Genomic DNA, 23,099 nt, shown 5'->3' on the forward strand with positions numbered 1-23,099 from the left:
AAGAAGATGAAGAGGAACCAGTGCGACCCAAACGTCCGTTGCCCACTTTGATCGTGGTTGGAGAGAGCGAACAGCCAGTCGCTGTTCAAACCGATCCGGATTCGTTTACTGAATTTGTATGTCGTAGCGAACGTCGTCGCAGGAAATGGAGATCATCCCAATCTGAATCTCAAGACTACACCACTGACGAAGAGCATGTCGAAACAGTTTCATTGGCTGTCAAAGACAAACCTGAAGAGCAAACCGTCGCATCCGAGCCTGTCGAAACCATTGCTGAGCATCCAGTTATCCTTCCATCCACAGATGTTGTAAAAGAAAAAGAATCCGACGAAGGAAGAAGTCCCTGATGTTCCATCAGCCCGTCCCAAGGAACGCAAAACTAAAACACCAAAAGCCTCAATTCCATTGAAAGAGACGGAACAAAGAAGGCGTCGGGCGAGGCTTTCTGAGTCGGAAAAAGAATCTTTGGATTTGGCTGAGGCCATTGAACATGGAGATCCAATTCCAGTGCTGTATCATAACCTTCATGCCGATTCATGGCCTCAACATACAACATCGACTTCTGAAAACCTGTGGGCAGCGTTGCAACAATCCCCGCAGAACAACCGGAACTTCCGATGCTATTCCCAAAATTGCTGAAGTCGAATATATCCAAAGCGAACCAACCCAACTTATGGAATCGAAACTTCCGGATCTCGAAAGTCTGTTGGTAGCGCCGGAACAATCTCCGGAAACAACCGATCCTATTCCCGAAGTGGCTGAAGTCGAATCTATCCAAAGCGAACCATCCCAAGTTACTGAATCTACTCTTCCCAATTCTGAAAACCTTTCGGAAACCCTACAAGAGTCTGCCCAAAATATCGAAGCTTCCGATGTTATTCCTCCGGTTGCCGGAATCGAATCTATCCAAAGCGAGCCAACTCAAACTGTGGAATCTACGCTTCCCAATTCGGAAAATATGGTGGTAGCAACGGAACAACCTCTTCAAACCACCGAAGCTTCCGATGCTATCCCCAAAGTCGAATCTATCCAAAATGAGTCGTCTCAAGTTACGGAATCAAAACTTCCGGATCTCGAAAATCTGTTGGTAGCGCTGGAACAATCTCCGGAGAAAACCGAGGCTTCCGATTCTATTCCCGAAGTGGCCGAACATCAATCTATCCAAGGCGAGCCATCCCAAGTTATGGATGAATGCAATTTAGTTCCAGCTGAGGCACTTACCGAGCCCGTCGAACTGGATCTCCAGTTGGAGAATGAATCGATCGTTCAGTCCGAAACGATTGAAGACATCGTTCAACAAGTTGACGAACCTCCAAAAGAACCTGTGGAATCTAAACATCCGTCGGTACTTAGTTGGGCGTCTGTAGTTGCCACCAGCAAACCAGCAATTACAGAATCCAAAGAAGAAGTTGTTGAAGAACCAGTGCGTCCTAAACGCCCATTGCCGACACTGATCGTCGTGGGAGATGGTGAACAGCCAGTTCCTATTGAAACTGATCCCGACTCTTTCACGGAATTTGTATGTCGTAACGAACGCCGTCGCAGGAAATGGCGATCATCGCAATCCGAATCTCAAGACTACACGACTGACGAAGAGCACGTCGAATCAGTTTCGCTTGTTGTCGATGATAAGCCGAAAGAGCAACTAGTCGATTCCGAGCCAGTCGAGGCCCCTGTTCAGGCTCCAGTGACATCCGCACCTATAAAACTAGTAGAAAATGTGTCGGATGAAGAAGTCCATGATGTTCTTCCTGCCACGTCCAAAGGAACGTAAAACTAAAACGGCCAAAGTTTCTATCCCGTTGAAAGAAACGGAACAAAGAAGACGACGTGCAAGATTGTCTGAATCTGAAAGAGAATCTTTAGAATTAGCTGATGTTATTGAACACGGAGAAACAACTCCTCAGCTCTATTACGACCTCTTTGCCGATTCATGGCCTCATCCTTTCTACATTTTCCTTCGTGATGCCGAAAGCCGCTGGAAGGCAAAAGAAAGCCTCGTCAATCAGTCTGTCGTGACTAACGTTCAAGAACCCATCCAAGAAGCATCACAATTGGTACCCCAAGAAACAGTTTGCGAGCCACAAGAACAAGTGGATTGCCATCCAAATCAAGAACCCACTCCGGAATTGATCCCTGAATCGGTGCAAGAATGGGTACCTGCGCCGTCTGCTTTGCAAGAAGAAGCATCTTCATGTCCGTCCGCTGAAGTACTGCAACCAACCACGGATGAGACTCCTGTAATTTCCGGCTGGGTCATCAGAGAAAGTCCGGAGAAAAAAGTGCCCGAAGTGGCCAAACCTTTGTCATGGGCCGCTATGGTGGCCCTCTCAAAAGCGGCAGCAATGGAAACTGTTCCAGAACCTGTGGTCGAACAGGTTGCTCCACGCCCAACCAAAACCCCGGTTCTGGTAGTCGTTGGCGAAGATGTTCAGCCAGAGCCGATTAGCAGCGACGATCCGGATGGTTTTCACGAATGTGTCAGCCGTCGCGAAAAGCGAAGACGCAAGTGGCGCTCATCTCAATCAGAATCACAAGATGCTGAAGCTGAAGCAGTTGTCCCTGAGGCTTCCCTTCCTACTGACCTTCCCTCTGAGCCATCTTACGTGAACGTGAAAGTGGAGAATGTCAGCACTCATCCGCCCGAACTGCATGAGAAATCTGAAAGTAAATCGAAACGCGTCGTCGTAAAAATTGAAAAACAAACAAAGGAGGTCGAACGTAAACGATCTAAGCGTCTATCTGAATCGGAAAGGGAAGCTCTTCAGCTGGCCGAAGCCATTGAGAGTGGTCAGGATATTACAAACAAATGCCCCGTCGTTGAATCTTACTGGTCGGACAAGATTTTGTATAGCGACGCTGAGAAATTGTGGCAAGAAAGTTTAAATGGCGCCGCCGTTCGATTAGATGATAAGATTGAGAGCTTGAAACAAAGCCAGTCACCCGAATCCGATCCCATACCTCAACCCCCACCCTCCGTCGAGTCCTCCAACAGTAGTAGTAGATTACCAACAACAACAGAGAACATCAACAACATCGATTTGCCTGAAGATCGGGCCATCTGGTCGGATGAAAGCACTTTCCTCAGTGAATCGCAAGAAGAACGTCAGCAAAACGTACACAAGGTTGGCATTCATCCTCTGGGTCGCCATGATGCTGCTGCTCTTAAAATAAGAATTGCATTTGTTTGTTTTTGTGATCAACATGCTCGCCTTGCATCCATCAACTACTTTCTCTCCTTGATTGATGGCCTATGAATTGCTGATTTTACCTTTTCTAATCTATCAGTTCTCCTGCGAAAGTCTATGGGTTTGAGCGACATGATCTTACTGCTATTAAGCTACTGATCCCAAACAGAGATTTGAATTGACCGCCATATTATGCCAAACTCCTTGCTTGAAAAGGAGCGGAATGCCGTAATTGCTTAAACTGTTGAAAGCAGTTAGCTTTAAAAGACTTGATTGTTTTTTTAAAATTTCTTTTACAAAGGAACTACTAACACAATTTTAGCTGGTGTCGATGTTTGTGCTTGTTATTGATTGCTGGCATGGTCTGTGTGGCATGCCGTCTTGTCCTTTTTGATCGATTGTTTTATTTCATCACAAACTATTTCCTCTCAGAAGGACCTATCCACCGATCTTGACGCAATGTTGGCTCAATTGCAACAAGTGGAAAAAGACCTTCAACAGTTCAACTCCCAACAGATACAGGATCGTCTACCGCTGATTGAAGTATTTTTAGATATTTTTCGTTTGTTTATTTCGTTTTTCTGTAAGCTTTATTTGTATTTCAGGCTGTTATGGAATCTCTCGAGGAGATGGAGCCTCGGTTGATCGACTTGGATGATAGGATTAAGAACCTTTCCGATGAAGATCCCGAATTAGATTCCATTCGAGCAGCCGTAGCAAGTCTTAGGACTCGTCACATCACATTGGAATCTCAAGCCTGTCGATACAAACAAAAGCTAGAAGTAAGGGCACTAAACATTACTGTAGTACAGCAACAGTTTTTACAAAGTGTTCTTCATCTTTAACAGGATGCTGCTGAAGCCAAAAGCAAAGATAATGAAGACCTTCTAAGGTACCAGGCACTTCTTTCGGACCTGGACGATTGGGTCAGCGTGACTCATGGCCAACTGAAAGCAGAATTGCCCAAATTCACTTCGGTGGGTGCCGTTCTGAAAGAAATGGATTCGAGCAAGGTATTATTTTATTTTTTAATTTAAAAAAAACCTTGATATCTTCATCGTAGAGCGATTGCGAAGGATGGTAACGTTTTGTCTTAACTAGCGATTGGAACAGGATATAGTGAAACGCAATGAACAGCTGGCTGATTTGATGAATCGATGTGGGACGCTGCAACATTCGGTGGCCGAGACGGAACCACTGGCGACGCAGCTCTACGAGCACCTGTGTGTCCTGCAACGTAGCTTTTCAGAGGCAGGCGCCCAGTTACACACACGACTACTTCTCCTGCAGGTATGACTCGTCATGGTCGTCTACCATCACAGTGGACCTCTACAAGAGTACAAAATCGCCTGCTTTATGATGCTGTTGTTGGTGATGGTCATCTTCTCGTTCACTCTTATCTGTCTGTCACCGGCCAATCGTTGGTCTCTTTGCTCTAGATTAGTCATGACAGCCTGTGGGATGTGTAGTGACAATACAACACAACTGTCGGCATATGTCTGAAATTTCACAAATGTGGTGTTGGTGTCATTCGGGGCTTTTTTTATTTCTCATTTCGTTCATTCTTCGTCTTCTGTTTTCCTTTTTTTTTTTCTTTCTGTCTCTTATTTTCATTTTTTTCATACCTTCTTTGCGATCGCTGGGCGTTGCACAAAGTGTAAAGCAAACGTTTCCCTCGTCCACTTTCAGGCATGTCTGCTCGAGCTAGAGGAGAAAGAAGTCTGCGTCGACATTAGTCCTCCCCTTGTCCAACATGTCGACCATGAAGCAGCTAATGAGACGCCCGTCACTGCTATTGACACGCCAGTGGCTACCACTGCCCCTGAAGTACGTCTAAATGATCCGATCGAACATAACATTATACCGGCTCAAACGAGCTCAATAGACGATGACAATGAAATGTCATTCACGCAATCCGTCGTTCAGAAAACCGTCCGGGTCATTCGACGAACTATCCTGCAAAATGGCAGAGAGATATCTGTGGAAGAGCAAATAGAAGAAAACCCCACGAGTGGAGTAACTCCGCTTTCGGTTGAAACTGAACTCATTCCTCCAAAACGATATTTTCGCATACCGTCGCCCTTCGGTATCGTCGAGGAGCCCAATTTTCACGATGACCAACAAACAGAAAAAGATGATAATAAAAGCACTGTCGAAATTACGGACATTACCGACGAATATGATGATCGCGAAGCTGCAAACATTGGTCCGTCACCCGACCAATTCATAGAGATTCACGAGGTTCTCGACAATCTTCAATTCGTTGAACAGCCACAAAGTCCTGAAAAAATCATCGAACTTTCGAGTTCTAATGATGGCGTTGCCCCACAAAATCAACCTCGCATAGCTTTTGAAACACTTCACGAACATGAAGAAGAACACGAACATGATGAGAGTACCGAATTCAATCCTGTTGATACAAAGGCTGATGATGATGATGAGATCCAACATGGCAAAGAGCTACCTGAAACCGAGCATGACCTAGTACTTCAAGAATCAGAAATCAGTCAAACCGTCGAAATGCTAATCGAGCCACAAGGCGAGCCGATATTGGAAGCCAATCTCCAAAAAGATCTTGATACTAAGACGAGCCATGATCCATCGCTGGGATCGGAAGTACAACCTGAGCCTGAAGTAACCAGCGAATTTCAAAAATTAGATGAAATTCATTCCGAGTTGCAAACCAATGCACAGCTGGAACCCTTGGTGGTATGCGAAGAAGCTGCAAAACAACAGGTTGAAACAAGCACTGTGACTGAAAATGAACGTACGGTAGAACCTAAAATCGAGCATGAACTTCGAGACGAAGTCCAACAAACAGAAATTGAAATCCCTCCGCAAGTGATGACGGAAGAACAGACTACTGAGCCAATTACTGAAAATCTCGTTGAAGAACCTAATGAAACAACTGGAGAGCCTGAATCAGCCAGTGCTACTGAAGAAAAACCATTAGTCGAAATGTCTGAAGGTGAAACTCTCGCAAAAGATGAAGCTGCGGTTGATCATCGTGAAGTACAAGCAGCCGAGCCCACAAATCAGGACGACGGATTCCCAATTGAAACAACCCCCGATAGTCGTGAAGAGTTCATTGAAGAATCTATTGATGAACCGATTGGGGAGCCTGACGTAGCCTATGAAGTACCACAACACCTTGCTGAAGAGGAATCATTAGTCAAAGTGGTCTGAAGAGGAAATTTTCGAAAAAGACGAGGCCACGATTGATCATCAAGAAAAACAAGCAATTGAGCCTACAAAACTGGATGACGAAATTGAAAAAAGTCCCGATGGCCATGAATGTCCAATCATTGAAGTTGAGTTAACATCTGTTTCTTCGACCAAACTCCCATCCGTCATTGCAGAAATACCATTCGATGAGCCGCAACAGCTCCAGATTCCTGAAAATCAATTTAAAACAGAACCCGAGTCAGAATCGAAAGTTTCAATGGCAGCCGAACAAAAAATTGCAGCAGCAGAACCTGTTAAAGATGAGCTCCAACTTCCGATGTCATCAGATAAAACCAACGAAAAAGTACCGGAAAAGGCGATGGAAAATGTTAAGACTACCCTATCCTCAACGACATCCTCTGTAGGAGATGAGACAGAATCGGACGTCGATAACATGGACTGGAACGTCTCTCCAGACGACGAGCGCCAATTTGACGAATACTTCAAGGATGAAAGACCGCCATCAGCCTCGTCCAATTCATCGACTTCTACCGATACCACTCGTCTGGAATCAGCTTCTTGCGAACCCGTGGAAGACATCCCGTTGCAGGGGATAGACACTGTTGATTCTTCAAGAGCTACACCGATCCAAGAGGAACCAGTACCTTCTGACATAGCGATCGTCGAAGAAATCAGTAACAATCAAACGGCAAACGAAGACGTTCAAGAAAATCTCGACAGTCCTGTTGAAGTACTCGTCCTGGAAGACAGCAGCGCACGAGTTGTGGTGGACGACGTGTTACAAAAGACAGTTGAAGAGGAGGAACAAACAAGTGTAGTAGACGAAAGCGTTGTGCAAGTTCTGGACCCAATCTACGTGGTAGATACCGAGGACGAGTCAGCGACGGAATCAATTACGTGGATTCCGATGATAAAATGCCGACTGATTTAGCAGAGCAGCTCAGTCAGCAGTTGGTCGAAGAAGTTTTCAAGTCTGTTGAAACCCATCCTACTATTGAGCGTATGATTCAGGAAAGTTTAATCCAATCTGCACTAGCTAATCCGAGTTCATCATCAGAATCGTCATCAAGCCAAGATGACGGTGGTTGGTGGATGGTTGACCCTGATGACGCGAAACAAGAAGTCAAAGAACCTTTTGAGATGGTTGGAGAATTACAGTCATCGTTGATAGAACCCACAGAGTCAAGCGGTCAAGACGAAGACATGGTGCAACAACAATTGGACGATAATGACCCATCCACTACATCAGAAAGTCAGCTGGTAGATGTGGAAAGTTTGATTGTTCAACTGGAACCCGACCTACTTCAAATTCCGGATTTAACAAAGACGGAATCGTGGTCCAATGTGACCGTGATCAGGGTGGGCTACGGAGACGAACTGCCGGTCGAAGATCGACAAGCTGCTGGAACATCGTTCATTGAGCCATTGGAAAAAAGCGAACAGGATACGTTGAAGAAAGAAGCTGAAGTGCAACAAGCCATTGAAACGTTATCTTGTGAACCCACGAAAGATGCTGAACAGGAGGTCTTGGACAAAGAAGCCGAACAACAAAAAACTACTGGAACACCACTGATTGAACCGTTCAAAGTCCCTGAACAGGATACCTTGAAGGAAGAGGTTGAAGAGCAACAAACTTCTGGAAACAGAGGCCGCGGGATATCGTGAACAGGACACCTCGAATGTAGTGGTTGAGGAGCAACAAGTTATTGGAACACCAGTGATTGAACCGACCAAAGACACCCCGGATGAAGAGGTTGAAGAGCAACACACTTCTGAAACGGAGGCAGTTAACTATAGAGAACAGGACTTCTTGGACAACGCGATTGAGGAGCAACAAGTTATTGGAACACCACTGAGTGAGCCTTCCAAAACCCATGAAAAGAATGTCGTTGAAGAAGAGGCTGAGGAACAACAAACTTCTGAAACGGAATCCATGAACTTAGAGACTGAGGAACAACAAGTTTCTGGAACACCACTGATTGAACCCTCTAAAGACCGTGAGCTGGATACCTTTGAAGAAGAGGTCGAAGAGCAACAAACTTCTGGAACGGAAGCCATGAACATCTATGGTCCCGATGTCTTGGATGATCAATCTCAAGAGCAACAAATTATTGAAACACCAACTATTGAACCCACGAAAGACCGCGATACTCTGGACAAAGAGATTGTAGAGCAACAAACTCTTGGAACTGAACCCATGGGAGACAGTGTACAGGACGCGTTGAACATCGAGCCTGAGGAGCAACAAGTTATTGAAAAATCATCTTGTTGAGCCGCTGGAATACTCTGGACAGTCGGACGAAGAGCAACAAGTTGCCGTACATCCATCAAGTGATTCGGCAAAAGTGATCGAAATAGGTGAGAAAATCTTAGAAATCCTGCCCGGTATCGTCGAACAGTTGTCAAACATTGAAACACTGATTGAAGACGTTGAAAACGATCCGTTAGAACGTTCTCAATCGCAAGAAGAAGAGTCGACGAAAGAACGCGGAGATGAATGGAATACGTTAACGGAACATCGCGAATCTGTGGCCCCAACATTGGGCGAAAACACAACTGGTCCTCCTATAGACGACATTCAAATTATGGAACGAGTGGCTCGATTAGTCTCGGATCGAGTCACAGTGGGCCAAGAGGCCCAACAGGAGGAGCTCAACACCGAATGGCAAGAAATCCAAAAACTGCTTGACAATCGGCTGTCTGATCAATTGAGCCAAAGTGCTGACTCCTCAACGCATACGTCTAGCGTTCGTTACCTAGCGACTGTGACCCAAGTCACTGTCGATGAAACAGTGGAAGAGCGTACCGTCAAATTGAACGATAACTTGGCTGCACTCAAAACAGCTGTGCAGCGCCGCGAAGTGGTTGTCATCCAACAAATTGTCATCACCATAGTCCGCACAGTCACCGAATGGTTGGAAACGATTGAATATCGAGTTTACACCATCAAACAAACCAAGAGCGTGGAGCGACGAACGGAACAGATTCAAAGCCTCTGTGAAGAAGTCCGTGTTGTTGAAGAGAGTCTCAACACGCTGGAAGAGATTACAGAGATGGCAGTCGAGATAGTCAACGAGGATACCAAAATCTTGTTGCACAAGTGCGTCAAATCACTCAAACAACAAGTGCAATCCGTAAGCGAAGTGACGAAGCGAAGTGAAGGTGAAATTGAGCACATCCGGCGTCAATGGGCTGAATATTTGGATCAAATTAGTAACGAAGAAGATCGTATTAAAGAGCTCATGCATCAACTCCGGAATGCTACAGTCGACTGAGAAACTGCCCAGTCAAGAGAAGCTTGTCCAGCTTGAAGATATAGAAACAGCAGTGCAGGAGCGACTAGAAGGTGTGACCCAATTACTTCATTCCGGACACGAATTGGTCAAGGAAACGCCTTTCTATGAAATGCCTGACAAGCGCATATGCCCTGCTGGATACCATCAAAAGTGTGGAAGAGACCGTGCGAGATGAGCGCAACGTTTTGCTACACAAAGCCGCCTTGACGGCCGAGTATCGTCAAACGTTACAAGAATTCGCCGAAATTGTTCGACTTTCTGAAGCGCTGTCTGCTAGCAAATTGGCGGCTCGAAATCCACCGGAAGCTTCGCAAGAACTGGAGAAAAGACAGCGATTCCTTTTCTGTCTCAGCCATTTCTTGCAGGTACTCGATACCCTCGAACCTCATCTCGACCTAGACACTCGTTCTCTGTGCCAAGACCTTCACGCAGAGCTCGTCGTTCAAGCTGGAGCCATATTGGATCGAGCTGTTAACCGCCAAGAGATTGTCGAAATGACTTTGGCTTCTTGGAATGTCTTGGAATTGCAATGGGCCCAAGAAGACGAATGGTTCCGTCAGCTTCAGATACCAGACATTTCCAACATCAGAAGTGAAATGATTGCGGATCTGACAGAATCTATTAAGGTACAATAATTGGATTTTTTTTTCTTTCTTGTTCAAATTATTAAATCGTTCAATGTCAAGGATGTTCTGGAGTCGATGGAACATCATCGATCAGTAGCCGCTCAGCTGGTAGAGTCCACTAGAAGTTTGGATTGCCTGTTTTCTGATCCTGGATTGGAAGCCAAATTCCAGGAACGGATTGTGCAATTGCAGCAGATGATCAACGACACCCGAGCTACCCATCGTCAACTGTTACTTTCTGCCGAACATTGGAACCAATTCCGGGAGTTCGCTTCCCATATTGAACCATGGCTTACGGAGGCGACGGCCCAGCTGCAAATGTTAGTGAATAAAGCTGAAAGAGGTAGAGTGAGCCATGAAGACTGCCTGCAATATTGGGTAAATTTATTATTGTCTTTGACACCGATAATGTCGCACAATTTAATGCGGGTATGTATCTTTTAGGTGGTAAGGACTGAAGCTGAAGAAAAGCAACAGGAGTGGGTGCAAGCAAAAACGCAGCTGGACAGGGCCATTGCACTCGTGTCCGTTGTAGACGAAGACGAAAATCGTCGATTCTGCGTAGAAATAGACGAGTCTTGGATTCAGCTGGATCGCGAGCTTCAATGTGTCGAAAAAGCTTTGCTCCAAGGCTTAGCCCAGCAAGAAGACATCCCGCTAGAAGACCGATTGATTTGCATCGAATGCTCACACGCTAGAATTCAGAGTGCGTTGGATCAACTACCCGTCAAGTATGGTAGTCCTGAAGAAACCACAACCCGTCGGAAAGAACTACAAGTAAGGATATTTTTTGTTTTGGTTTAAAAACTCATCATCCATCATTAATTAACCGCAAAAAAATTCTGTAGGCTTTTTACAATTTTACCGAGTGGCAGCTGAAAGAGATATCTGCCCTTGGGGCTTCAAATCCGCACCTGGCAGCTGATCGCGCAGAACATTTGGGCGTACTGGCCAGAAGGACCAAAGAAATGAGAAACGCCATTAATCAGCGGTTAGAGAGGTTGCGTCAAGTTCACCAGTGGATGATATCCTTCCAGCGCTTGTACAGCGTCACCTCTCGGCGTCTCCAGGAGGTCTTCATCTGCCTGCAAAAGGCGTCTATTTATAGAGATCCCTTGTGGCTGGCACAAGCAGCCCAGCTGTGTGAGGTATGCGTGCATTGTTTGAAATCCGAAATATGCCCCAATATCCGCCCATTCGTTAACGTCGGAGTTTCATGGTGTATATTTTTGGTCCAAATTTTCAGGAGAGTGAACGTGAGCTGCAGTCGATTGAAGTCGAATCCGCCAAGTTGCAACGTCACTTGGAAGTTTGCCCGAAAGATGGCGTGACTGCCGTCGTAGACGAGACCAGCTTCTTGGAGTCGCTTCTACAGCTGGACCGCTCACGACAACGATCTCGCGATCTGTTGCAACTGACGCGGGCCTCCGTAGCCGATCGGCTGGATCGTTGGAGGTTATTCGAGAATTCTGTGAATCGTGTACTGTCCCTCATCAAACGGCTCAAATATGCCAGAAACATGGCCTCGCTCAAAGGCTCTGTCGATCTACAGCGCCTCCTCTCTGCAAAACAATCGATAGAGGTAAAAATTTTCATCATGATTTATATGCTTTTTAGACTTTAACTAACTGTAAACAAAAGAAAAGAAAACTTTATCTCTTTTACCGAAACACAACGTGGAAAACCTGTTTACATTGTTCGGATTGCTGTTTGTCCTTGCTGGGGTGGTGGTAGAACTTTCCCGCCTGCCCTCCCACTGAGTTGGCTCCCACCATGTTGTTTTTTTTTTCGCGGCAAAAGTCGAAAAGCGTCTGCTAGTTTCGTTGGCATTTGATGGATGGAATAATCACGTCGTCTGCTTAGCTTATTCAGTAATGGCCGACGCCGGCACACGTTCGGTTGCATGAACGGGGGCAAGGCGTTCGTGACGATATTACCCAAAAAAGTCAGTGTTTTTCACTGTGAGGCGTCATTTTTACATTCCTGAGAAAGAAGGCAAAGTGCTATTTTCATCGTTTCGTGTTGTGCTGAGTGTTGCCAGAAAGAAGTTCCGGGACCAAAAGAAACAAAAAAAAAGTTGGGTTAGTCACGCGTCGTATATATATATATATATGAAAAGAAATTTCGTCAGCCGACGGAAATAGCAACAGCTGGTCGATTTCCCTCCCAAAACAGTAAAATAAAAGGGGGGAAGAAAGAAAAGGGGTTAAAGATTACCAAGGGTGCTCTCGTGACACACCAACTGTATTGATTCTAGCCGACATAGTTACAACGTTTAAACAGACGTCTTCTCGTTAGTTTTTGTTTTCCCCCCTAAAACCTTTTTGCTTTTTGGTGTCGAATGGCATTTTCATGTGGCTCCAAGCGAATTGCGGGGGGAGAAGGTCTGACCGGAATGTATTTAAAGAATTTCTTTTTTTGTCTGCGTTCTTTTTAGTCTCGTCTATCACTTTTAAGTTCTCGAATAAAAGAGAGTATCGTACACCACAACCCTGGATTGTGCAGATAATTTTGTTAGTTAGAGGCATCAAGGAAAGGAAAAACAAAAACATTTAAAGTCTTTTTAGTAGCCATTGATAAGGATCCTTTTACGTTATAGTTAGTTGTCTCCTAAATGTGCGACCTCACCCATTTCCGTTCCGATTACGTCATTTTCCTCGTATATTATTATAGACGCCCACTCAATGTCGCGAATGTAGGGGGAGAAAGCGTGAAAGCCAGAGATTGTGCAGTGCCACCAAGTGCGTGAAAACTAATCGATAAACCACAGGCAAGCATGGGCCAAACGATCCTCCGATTTAAAAAAGAAAAAATGCAGTAAAAGAATGACGTAAATTCCAGCCATTTATCAACGAACCTTGAAATGGAATTCATCAAAAATCATTTTGGCAATCTTTCAAAACTTTCTAGACATGGGATCGTCGTCGTGTTTAATACTTTTGAGCTGTTCATTTTTCATCGTCAGAGTTCTTGTGCGCAGGCTCACCCAAAGAGGTCCTGTTGCGAGCGTAGTCAATAGCCCTCCCTTTTCATCTCGAGTCGATCAGCTGTTTTCCACGTAAAGCAGTCGACGCAGCATCATCAGGCCCTGCAGACGAATGTAAACACAACTGCTGGGAGGTCGACTGTGCGAGAGCTCTCACCAAAGTTGTTTTTTGTTTCTTACTGCAAACCTGTGTGTGTGTTTATGTGTTTGCTTTTGTGACCCGTGGGAGAGAGACTCATCAAGTTTGTTTCGGTTTGTTTTTCTGTAGACCATACACGAGGAATTGACGACCAATCAACATTTAGTGAGCGAAGTGGGACGGTTAGCCGAACCGTTTGAACCGCAAGCCGGTGAAACAGCCGCCGATATCGCAGTGCAGTGGACAGAGTTGGAATCCTCTCTGGATCGTTTGTCTCATTGTTACGGACATGCCGCTGCTGACTGGATGGGCATCGAAGCCGAACTGGATGATATACAACAATGGTGTTCGAATAAGTTAGAGTGGACTCAACACAGCGTTACACCTGGAGAAGAGGACGAAACCTTGGCACAAATTCAGGTATGCAACTTTCAGTTTTTTCTTCTTTATTGTTCAGAAAAGAAAAGAGAAAAAAAAACATGAAGGAAAAACACAAAGATAACCACAAAAAACTGTTTAGTTGGATAGTAGGGAAAGTTAACTATCAATGATGCAAGACGTATCCTACCAGCCTTGTTCTCTCTTTCTCTCTCATCATTTTTTCTTGCGAGTGGCTTCTTGGTAGTCGTAATCGATTCACAGTGATGGTGAGGCCACGTTGTCTTATTCTGCTGGGGCACCGTTTAAACTGCCTAAGGCACCCGCATCCCTTCCGGTTTCCAAGACGATACCTCATTAAGGTCTCTCGATCCGTTACAAATCCCCGACTTTTGATTGTTATCATCTCGTTGTTTTGTTTTTGGTTTTGTTTTATTTTTTCTCTCTATAATTGCTGACCCTTTCGCGCCTCGTTGTGAGCAATCAGGGTGCAGCCAAGTTGTTCGTTAACCGGTTATTATACACCGTACATTCTTGGTGATAGAGGGATAACGTAGCACGATGTTGTGATAAGCCAATGTTTACGCTAACAAAAAGATAAAAGTTCTTTTACTTATCAAAAAAACAGTTGGCCTTTTTGTTTACGCGATCATTTCACGTTCTCGTCAGTCAGGGACAAGATTTATCTTTCGCTGCCATGTGTTTCGTTTGTCGTGACGACTTTTGACACACGTGAACTCCGATGGAACTCGACGTGACGTACCGATTCGTGCCGTGAAGACACACCTGGCAAAGTCAATTTTAGTTTGTTTGTTTTCTTTTTCCGTTATTTATTTTCGGTAGAAGTTTCACGCTGTCAGTTCACAAGAGTTTGTAGGATGACTGTTAACTATCGTGGTCAATCAAATTGACACCTTGCAATGTTTGTTGCGTTATTTTAAATCGCCTGATGCAAACAAAAGATTCTTTATTTTTCGCTTTTTCGAATTCAAATTTCGTCAAAGAAATAGGAAGGCAAAGAAATCGTAAATAGGGTGCGTGCATTCACACACGAACATGCTCACGACGTTGGCTTTCTAATAATCAAAAGTCACTGACATTGCGGTCGAATCCGCCAAATTCTCGCTGGGAAATCGGGCCCAATCGATTGGAATGTGTATCGTCTGTTTCAACGTAAAAAAAAAAATCGCATTTTATTGTTTATTCTGTTTTGAAGGCTATCGGCGAGGAGCTGTTAGTACAACAGGAACGTCTTGAACGCGGCAGATCGGCGGCTAGTGAATTGGGCCGCTCTATCGCCATGAGTCCCGTCTTTGTGGATAATTCCATCTCTATGGTGGGCGCGGATGCCAATTCAGCGGCTATACCCGTCAGTTTGGCTTCCACGGCTGAACATGTCGCCCAACAACTGCAGTTATTGCAACAGTCCATGACTGTGCTGGCTGATATCGCCGAGAGGCAGAGCAATGCCTTCAGCAATTGCAACGGCACAATCCTCTCAGGCAGAAAAACTCATTAATACCGCCCGACAGGTAACCAATTAGCAAAATCATAGCGCATTGATTACAACATAATTAGTTATTTTATCTTGCAACCGCAGACGCTGTGCACCGTGGAGGAAGACGCTGCTGGGGAACGCATCGAAGACCAATTGGTTGTATTGCGTGATCAATTACTGCAACTCAGCCCCACAGAGCAGCAACTGAACAGTGCACCCATTAGTGAAGCAATTGCCTGCTGTGGTGGAGATTAGACCGCAGGCTGCTCTTTGCGCGACAACCTCGACCATTCAAACCACTTTACAAGTATGATGTTCAATTATTCCGAGAAATCGATTAAAGTCGTAACAAGTTCTATTGTCTGCCCTCGCAGCAATGGGAAATCATTTTCCAGAAGACGTTCGCAGAGTATGAGAGACTATTGAACAAGCTACAGGATCGCTGCGACGAATCCGCAACCGCCCAAGTCTGGCGTGACCATCTTGATCAAGCTGAAAAATACCTTAGTCGTTCGCTACCCGATCAATACCTATCCACCTGCGAAGATCGGGATTTGTGCGAGGTACAAGACCGAGTCTAATCATAGGTTCATCGATGTCAAATCTTGATAATGTTTTTGTTTTGGATTGCAATAGCTGCACGAGAATCTTCTGATACGTCATCATTCAGTCTTCCATTCGACTCAATCCAGCAATGAAACACGAGAGGTGGAAGCGACTGAAACCACGGAAGAAGTCATTGAGCCGAAAGTTGCGTGCAATCTCCAGGGCTTGCATCGGGCGGTCCTCACGCGCATCCGCCTACGTCATGCCGCCCTCAGTGACAGAGCTTTAGCGTGGGAACAATATCGCTCTTCACTGTCAAAACTTTTGACATGGCTGGATGCCGCCGAACGAGAACGCAAGCACCTTGTCCTGCGCCAAATCCAGGAACACGGTTTACCGACCGCTTTGCACCGAGTGGAAGTTTTATTGGACAAGATAGGACAGGGCCACAGGATCCAAGTCGAGCTTGACAGAGCCGCACGCCAGTTGTTGGAGAAACTCGGCGACGAAGAAAGCGCCTCGACAGTTCGGGCCGATCTTAAATCAGCTGCCGCCCGTTTAACGGATTTAGACGCTGGATTACGAACGTGGCGCGATTTCCTGGAGAGAGTTGCCCGACTTTATCAGAATTTGGAAAAAGGTGTTGAAGGCATTCGCCAACAGCTTCAGTCGGTGCAAAGCGATTTGGTGGCTGAGAACGAACTGCCCTCATCTACCGAAGCTGTTTCAGAACTGCTCCAACACTACAGAGTAAGAATCCAGCTGGAAATCTACGTCTATTATTTATTTACTATTCGTTTCTTTTGCAGGAACAATTACTTATGGTGCAAACTTTGTCTTCCGACGTGGAGAAACAAGAAGTCGTGGCCGGTGAAATTCGTTCTTGTGTCAACATTCCCGATGCCAAGCGTATTTGGCAGCGCCTTGCCGCCCTTCAAATTCGACGTTGTGAAACAGAAGATCGCCTCAATTCACTCATTCAAATGCTCGAGGATCAACAGGACTGGCCCAAAGTTTTTGAGATGCGATACGTCCGCTTCGTCAACTGGGCATCTACCATGGAACAACGGCTATTGCAAAAACAACGTGCCTTAGTGGACGATATGGTACAACGGCTGTCTGGTCCTTTACGAGATGAGCTAGCGGCAAAAGAGAGTGAACATCGCTGGTTGGTGGATCAAGGCAGAGAATTGAGTCTCGTTTGCGGTAATCAAGAGCGAAAAGACGAGATTCTTAGCAAAGTGGCCAACGTCGAAGAGATCTGGAAGAAACTAATGGAGACGTGGAACCATGAGCTACAGCGTCTGCAACAGCTACCTACGGATTTAGACGGACTCAACAATAGTCTAGCGGAATTGACCGTCTGGCTGGGTCAAACTGAGGCAGCAATCAACGCCCCATTAACCATTTCCGCTTGCAATTCGGCTGCTGTTGAGAGCCGACTTTCCGAGCATCGTAATCTGGAGCAGTCCATCGAGCAAAAGCGCCCCATTGTTGCATCCGTCTTAGATCTGTGCAACAGTTTCACCGTCAATTACACCTTACTCCACGGATGGCTGGGCCCTGATCTGGATGCAGTACAATATGCCACTCAATCCCTCCAGCGACGTTGGAATTCCATTTGCCAATTAGCGAGTGAAAGATCTGCACTTTTACAATCCTTGTGGCCTGACTGGTCAGCTGTACTGGAATTGCACGGCCAGTTGGATCAGATCATGTCTGTTATAGAACTTTCAACACCTAATGACACCAGTGGAGCTTCATCGTCATTCGAAGTGGAACAGCTGAGTACGCTTCTAGAGAATCTTATTCAAGAACTCCATGCGCCTTTCACCCGCCAAAAGCTGGACCAACTTAATGAACGCTACTGTATCTTGGCTCGAGACGGGCGCCTCGACGCTTCCGGTGAATTGCAGCAAATGGTAGCTCGTCTGAACGCTAGATGGAGGGATCTATCTGATAGATTATCAATGCTCCTTCAAACGAGTAGAAATGCAACTTCATTGATTCACCATTGGCAGGTATTTAATGGTACCCGTTTTACCTGAGAACATTTGATTTTAACTAAAACTTAAACGTATTACAGGGATTGCGCGATCGGCTTTTAGTTTGGTGTTCGCACTGTGAAGTACAAGTTCAACAACTGGAGAGCAATACCTTATCGGGAGAGAGCGATCCAGCCGAAGTACTAAGGCAGCTAGCAGAAGATTTGCAAGTGTTGGAGAATGCCCGAGCTGAAATTAGGGAACTCGGACGAGCGCTAGTTAAGCAAGGGACAGCTGATATGCAATCACAATTGGATGATTATCTGAAAACCGAAGATGTAGTCTTGTTAAAAATGGCACAAATGCAAGTCCGGCTAGCTGAAAAAGATCAAGAGCGCCAAATGGCTACTGTCATGGCCGGGGCTGGTGCCCAGAATTTTAGCATGTGTGATTCTGGTGTCTACAGCTATGCTTTGGATAACGATGCTCCTCGAGGATCAGCCACAGCGGCTTTCGACGATAGCGCCATTAGCTTATCGCTTCCAGACGCCCGGAACACTTCCGTTTCGGTGGGAACTAGTACGTCTCCATCAAAAGTCATTCCACCTAGACTGGCGGAAGATAACTCATGTGTCAGCTACCCGAACTGCTACATCCCCATCCCGCGTCACCCCATCTAGACCGGTGGAAGAAATTCGTGTAACAGCAGCCCAAACTGGTACATCTACATTAAAGGTACCCCCAGTTAGGCCCATTGAAGAGATTCGTGAAGAGGCTACGGGAGCCAAACAGCGCACGTATGCCGAAGTTGCGAAAACTGCCGTCGTGTCTTCCACCAAGCGATCAACTCCACCTCCTGTGTCTATCAAATCGGATACTCAAAGGCACCTGGAATTAGCTCTAGACGAATGGAGACAAAGATTAGCTCGTCTCGATCATTTGATCAAAACATCCATCAGTACTGAACCATCCACCGACGCAGCGAACGAAATTGTAATCCAAATTTGCGTACCGCCTCATCTCACGTTTGTAAATTAACCCGCGCTTTTTCAAATTTTAGGCACGAATGGTAGCCACCTGCCGGTCGTCCCATGATTTAACTCAACATCTGTGCAGCCGTCTCGTATCAGAATCATCATTAACCGACTCCAAGCAGCTGGAAGCGCTTACCAGACAAACGTCCGCCCTTACAGGACGAATTCCAACAGCTTGAAATGCTGGCCAAATCAAAAGAGCGCAACTTACGAGATGAAAGGTAAGGCATTTCGTGCAGGGTAGCGTGGCGATTGCATGCGGGACAGCCTTACTTCTTCGTTTCCTGTCTTTTCCTGTTCCTCAAAACTTGTCTCCTTCTTTGCCTTATCTTGGAATGACACGCATGAAAACCTTGACCCCAACTTTATTTTGCTTGGTTGCTTTTTTTTTTTTTTTTATAAAACTTTTCCAACACGCAAACCTACTTTTTGCGTCTCTTCTCACTTTATTATACCTCCTGTATTTACTTTTCTTTTCGCCACCGATGGGCACATCACAATTTCACTGAAACAAACCACTATTAATAATTTGTTGCGAAGGAAAAATTCACACATTAATCACGTTCACAACTGCATATTGTTGTTGTACGACACCACTTCGCCGGTTTTTATTTTTTCTAACGCAATCTGTCAGTAGTTCGTTTTTACATTGCAACGATTTGTAAACTCGCTGGTATTAATTGCGAATCTAATCCGCCATTGTAACGTAGTTTAAAATTAAATTGATGCTTTGACATTCACATATTGGTAATCAAGACACTGATGCAATCTAATGAAATCCAAATAAGGTTTAGTTACAGAGATCATCTAGATTTTAAAATAGCATTTAAATGAGAATTGATATTTTTTTTTTCACAATATAAAAAATTATTTTTTTAAAATCAAATTAGACTAGCCCATAATAAGACATTTATATAAAATCCATCAGCATTGTGATGATCCCATATCGGTTTTTCCTTTGTCTTTGCTTCTTGTGCACGTCCGGAATCTGCCCTCCCCTTTCTGTCTCCTCTGTCTTCCAATCCATTCTTCGTGATGTCTGGGGACCCCAGCCCTGTGTTGGGCGCGTCAAATAGTGGGCATGAAGTGGCATCGCCTCGCTCCTCGTCCACTGCTGTTGGTGGGAAATCAACTTCATGTCCCCTGTGTTCCAGGAAAACATGGGCTCAACAAGAGCAGGATCTTTGGCGACTGGAACGATGGCTGGAACATGCCGAAAACCAATTCCGTGCTCACGAACGCATTCCGACCAACATGGAGCAGCTAGAAGATACCGTCCAGGATTTCCGAGTATGTTAAATTGTCTTGTTTAAATTTGTCAAAGTTTTCATGTTTTTAATCGGAAATTCTGGAATGTCGTTCCTAGGAGCTCTCACTCGATTTGGATAGCCACAAGAACATTGTAATGTCGCTGAACATTGTCGTTAACCACGTAGCCGAACACGCTGTAACGGCCGATCAGCGAGCTGCCGATCGTCTTCGAAGCCGATTGGCCGCCGCAAATAGCCGTTGGGATGCTGTCTGCAAGTCCGCGGCTCGGATCCAAGGCCGACTACAGTCTTCCCTCATGCAGGTATTTTATTTGACAGTTTTAATAACAGGAAGAGACTCTTTCACGCCTTTTTCATCTGTAGAATGAAGAGTACCATCGCACCATTCGCGACTTAGTTAGCTGGTTAGAAAGGACAGAAGCTGACATTCAAAGCGCCGAACCGATCGATTTGACCGTGGGCAACAAACAACTGAAGGCCCAACTAACGAAGTTCCAGGTAATAAAGCAAAAAAATGTATAATATCATCGTGATGGGATTCCTTTGACTGAAGATCCGTACATATCAATCACAGGATTTATACGCCCAACTGAGCCAATTTGAACCTCGAGTGACGTCCATGCGGGAAATTGCCGACCAAGTTTTTGCACAGTCTGTGGAAGCGGATAGTGCCCAACTTAGGTCCAAACTGGCCGTTTTGAACGATCGTTTGACTTCCTTGCTAAAGATTTGCGGCCAATACAAGCAATTGCTAGACGGGGCTCTACGTAACCGAGGAGCTTCCGTTTCTCCTTCGACTCCTTCTGGGTTGAACCTGAGCGGAATGTCGTCGCCCGGAGTCAAATCCCCGCGCCCGTCTATTGTTGTTTTGCCATCCACCGAGGTCAGTGTTTCATTTCAATCCACTGTATAGCACTTGAAAGACGTTGACGATTCAGCATGGATTTTATGATTTTAATTCATTTCTTCGTGGACGTATTATTTATTTATTTATTTATTTTTAATTTTTTTACATTTTGACATCACCGTTGCAGTCGCCTTGTCGGTCGCCATCTCCGAGAGTTCCCCGCGCCTCGTCCATGGACGAGCGTTCATTCACCAGCACTGTCCATTCCAAGTATGGCACTCTATTATTTGATCAGGACAATCTTCTTTACACTTTCATTTTATGTTTACGTTCATCGACACACGCACTTCATTTCCAAATGATTCTTTTTGGTTTATTTAACGTTTACCTGATTTGATTTGTTTGTCTCTTTCCTGATAAAATTACAGTTTTGCTGCTGCGACTGCTTCCGCCCGGACACCGGATCGGGAAGAAGCCAATGGAAGTGCTGCTGCTGCGGCTGCCGTGGACACGAGCGTATTGCAGCGCGGCTATCGCTTCTTCGGCCGGGTGATCCGCACCGCACTGCCCATTCAGGCAGTGATGCTTCTGGTCCTCGGTGTTGCTTCCCTAGTACCTAATAACAATTCTTGCATGGATGCCAATACGTTCGTCGATTCGCTCGAGTTCGTACTCGGCTATCCGGATGGAGCCCCGCCTACTTAGGAAAACCCGCCTTCACAAATCTTTTTTTCGTCTCTTCACTTCTACTGCTCTCTCATCACTTCCTTCCTCGCGCACCTTTTAATTGAAGGCTGCTATATCAATGTCATTGATAACGATGAAAAGAAAACTTATCGCCGGTGCTACGCTAGACATTTCAAAAAGCCTTTTGTGAACCGAAGGTTTAAGTAGAAATTCTTTATTTATCTTAGACACACCGTCGAGGATAATGTTGCCAAAATTTGCGCGTAAACTGTCAATGCGCTTTAAGTAGAAACTATTTAGAAAAACAAAAAAATTGAGTGGAGGTTCGTCGTCGCCTATAATTTATCCAGATTGCGAATGTATCGCACTTACACGGAGGGAAATGATTCACTTTGAAAGAAAAAAAAATAAGAAAAAAAAAAAATTATGAAACGGGGAATGAGAGACGGTGATAGAATTTCGTTCAAAATTCGCGTGTCGAACCTGGTTGATGAAGAAGAGAAAAGGCGTAATGAAAAAATTGACTACTAATGCTGCCCAGCAATCTAATATAAGTATATGTCTAAAACACACATTTAAAAATCTATGAGCGTTACAAAATTCACAATACGTGCTTCGTCAATTCGGTTGTGCTGTGTGTGTGCGTGTGTGTATTGTGTTCCGTCAGGAACTGGAAGTTTCAAAGCTAATCCGGCCATATAAAAATTCATGTTTTGTTTTGTTTTTTTTTTTGTTTTTCCGGGAGAAAAAGAATCAAACAAAACTTGCCACACGGCGGAGTGGAACACGCCTGTTGTCGACTTTTGTTTTTCTGACTCGATATTGAAATCTTTGAAGACACAAACTAAGATTTCTAAATTGTCTGTATTTCTCCTTGAATTTCTACCCCACAATGAAACCCATGTGTCCTTTACAATGCTGCGTGCTAGATTCGTTACTTTCTTATAGACTCTGCCTCTAGTCTCTTCGGTGTAATCCTCCCTTTCATTGGTTTTCTTTTTACGAGATTTAACATAGTTTTTCTTTCTCTTCTCACTGCGCCTAACCCCAAAAAGACATTTACTGGATTTGTGAGAAATACTGTTGTTTTTGTTTTCTTTTTTCTCATTATTATACACTATTATTTTTTTCCCCCAATCAGCAACTAGCTCTAACCCACTATGTCTGTTGTTACATAATGTATCGCCTGACACGTCGTAATACCATATTATTGGCCACTAAGACGTAAATTTTTCTTTTGGGAGAACGTTTGCGGCAGCCAGCTAGGCAATCGCCGACGAAGCATCAATATTCAAAGTGTTCGTCGCATGTAATGGCGAAAGAAAAAGAAAGTGATGTTGAATACACGTTGATTTATTCATTATAAATTTATAATTTCTCAAGTCTCTTTCAGAAATCAGAATTTTTAAATATTTATTGGTCTGCGCTGACG

General features: G+C 44.9%; 3 protein-coding genes across 3 annotated transcripts in view; all 3 read left to right on the forward strand.

Moving 5' to 3' along the window:
- LOC116928730 (nesprin-1) overlaps positions 1–858 on the forward strand; it is a 56,201-nt gene extending 55,343 nt beyond the window's left edge. The window contains 2 exon segments of the mRNA XM_045177522.1: positions 2–332; positions 334–858. Of these exon segments, the coding sequence (XP_045033457.1) occupies positions 2–332; positions 334–639 (637 nt within the window). The 3' untranslated portion in view covers positions 640–858.
- On the forward strand, positions 674–8,603 carry LOC123475328 (titin-like). Its single transcript, XM_045177912.1, is given in 10 exon segments — positions 674–1,770; positions 1,856–3,125; positions 3,621–3,731; positions 3,794–3,970; positions 4,037–4,201; positions 4,302–4,478; positions 4,878–6,314; positions 6,361–7,269; positions 7,272–8,067; positions 8,203–8,603. Coding segments are annotated over 9 exon segments (6,111 nt in total). The 3' UTR covers positions 8,040–8,067; positions 8,203–8,603.
- On the forward strand, positions 8,308–23,034 carry LOC116928729 (nesprin-1-like). The gene is given in 26 exon segments (XM_045177913.1): positions 8,308–8,541; positions 8,600–9,631; positions 9,633–9,788; positions 9,790–10,296; positions 10,357–10,674; positions 10,741–11,073; positions 11,145–11,444; positions 11,543–11,878; positions 13,551–13,841; positions 15,016–15,300; positions 15,302–15,331; positions 15,400–15,525; positions 15,527–15,604; positions 15,672–15,860; positions 15,934–16,593; positions 16,653–17,864; positions 17,930–18,465; positions 18,467–18,821; positions 18,889–19,014; positions 19,016–19,083; positions 20,017–20,152; positions 20,229–20,435; positions 20,497–20,631; positions 20,708–21,016; positions 21,168–21,250; positions 21,409–23,034. Coding segments are annotated over 26 exon segments (8,319 nt in total). The 3' UTR covers positions 21,686–23,034.
- The last annotated feature ends 65 nt before the right edge of the window (positions 23,035–23,099 follow it).

The sequence above is a fragment of the Daphnia magna genome, linkage group LG8 (genome assembly GCF_020631705.1).
Source record: "Daphnia magna isolate NIES linkage group LG8, ASM2063170v1.1, whole genome shotgun sequence".
In the NCBI taxonomy this organism is placed as follows: Eukaryota; Metazoa; Arthropoda; class Branchiopoda; order Diplostraca; family Daphniidae; genus Daphnia; species Daphnia magna.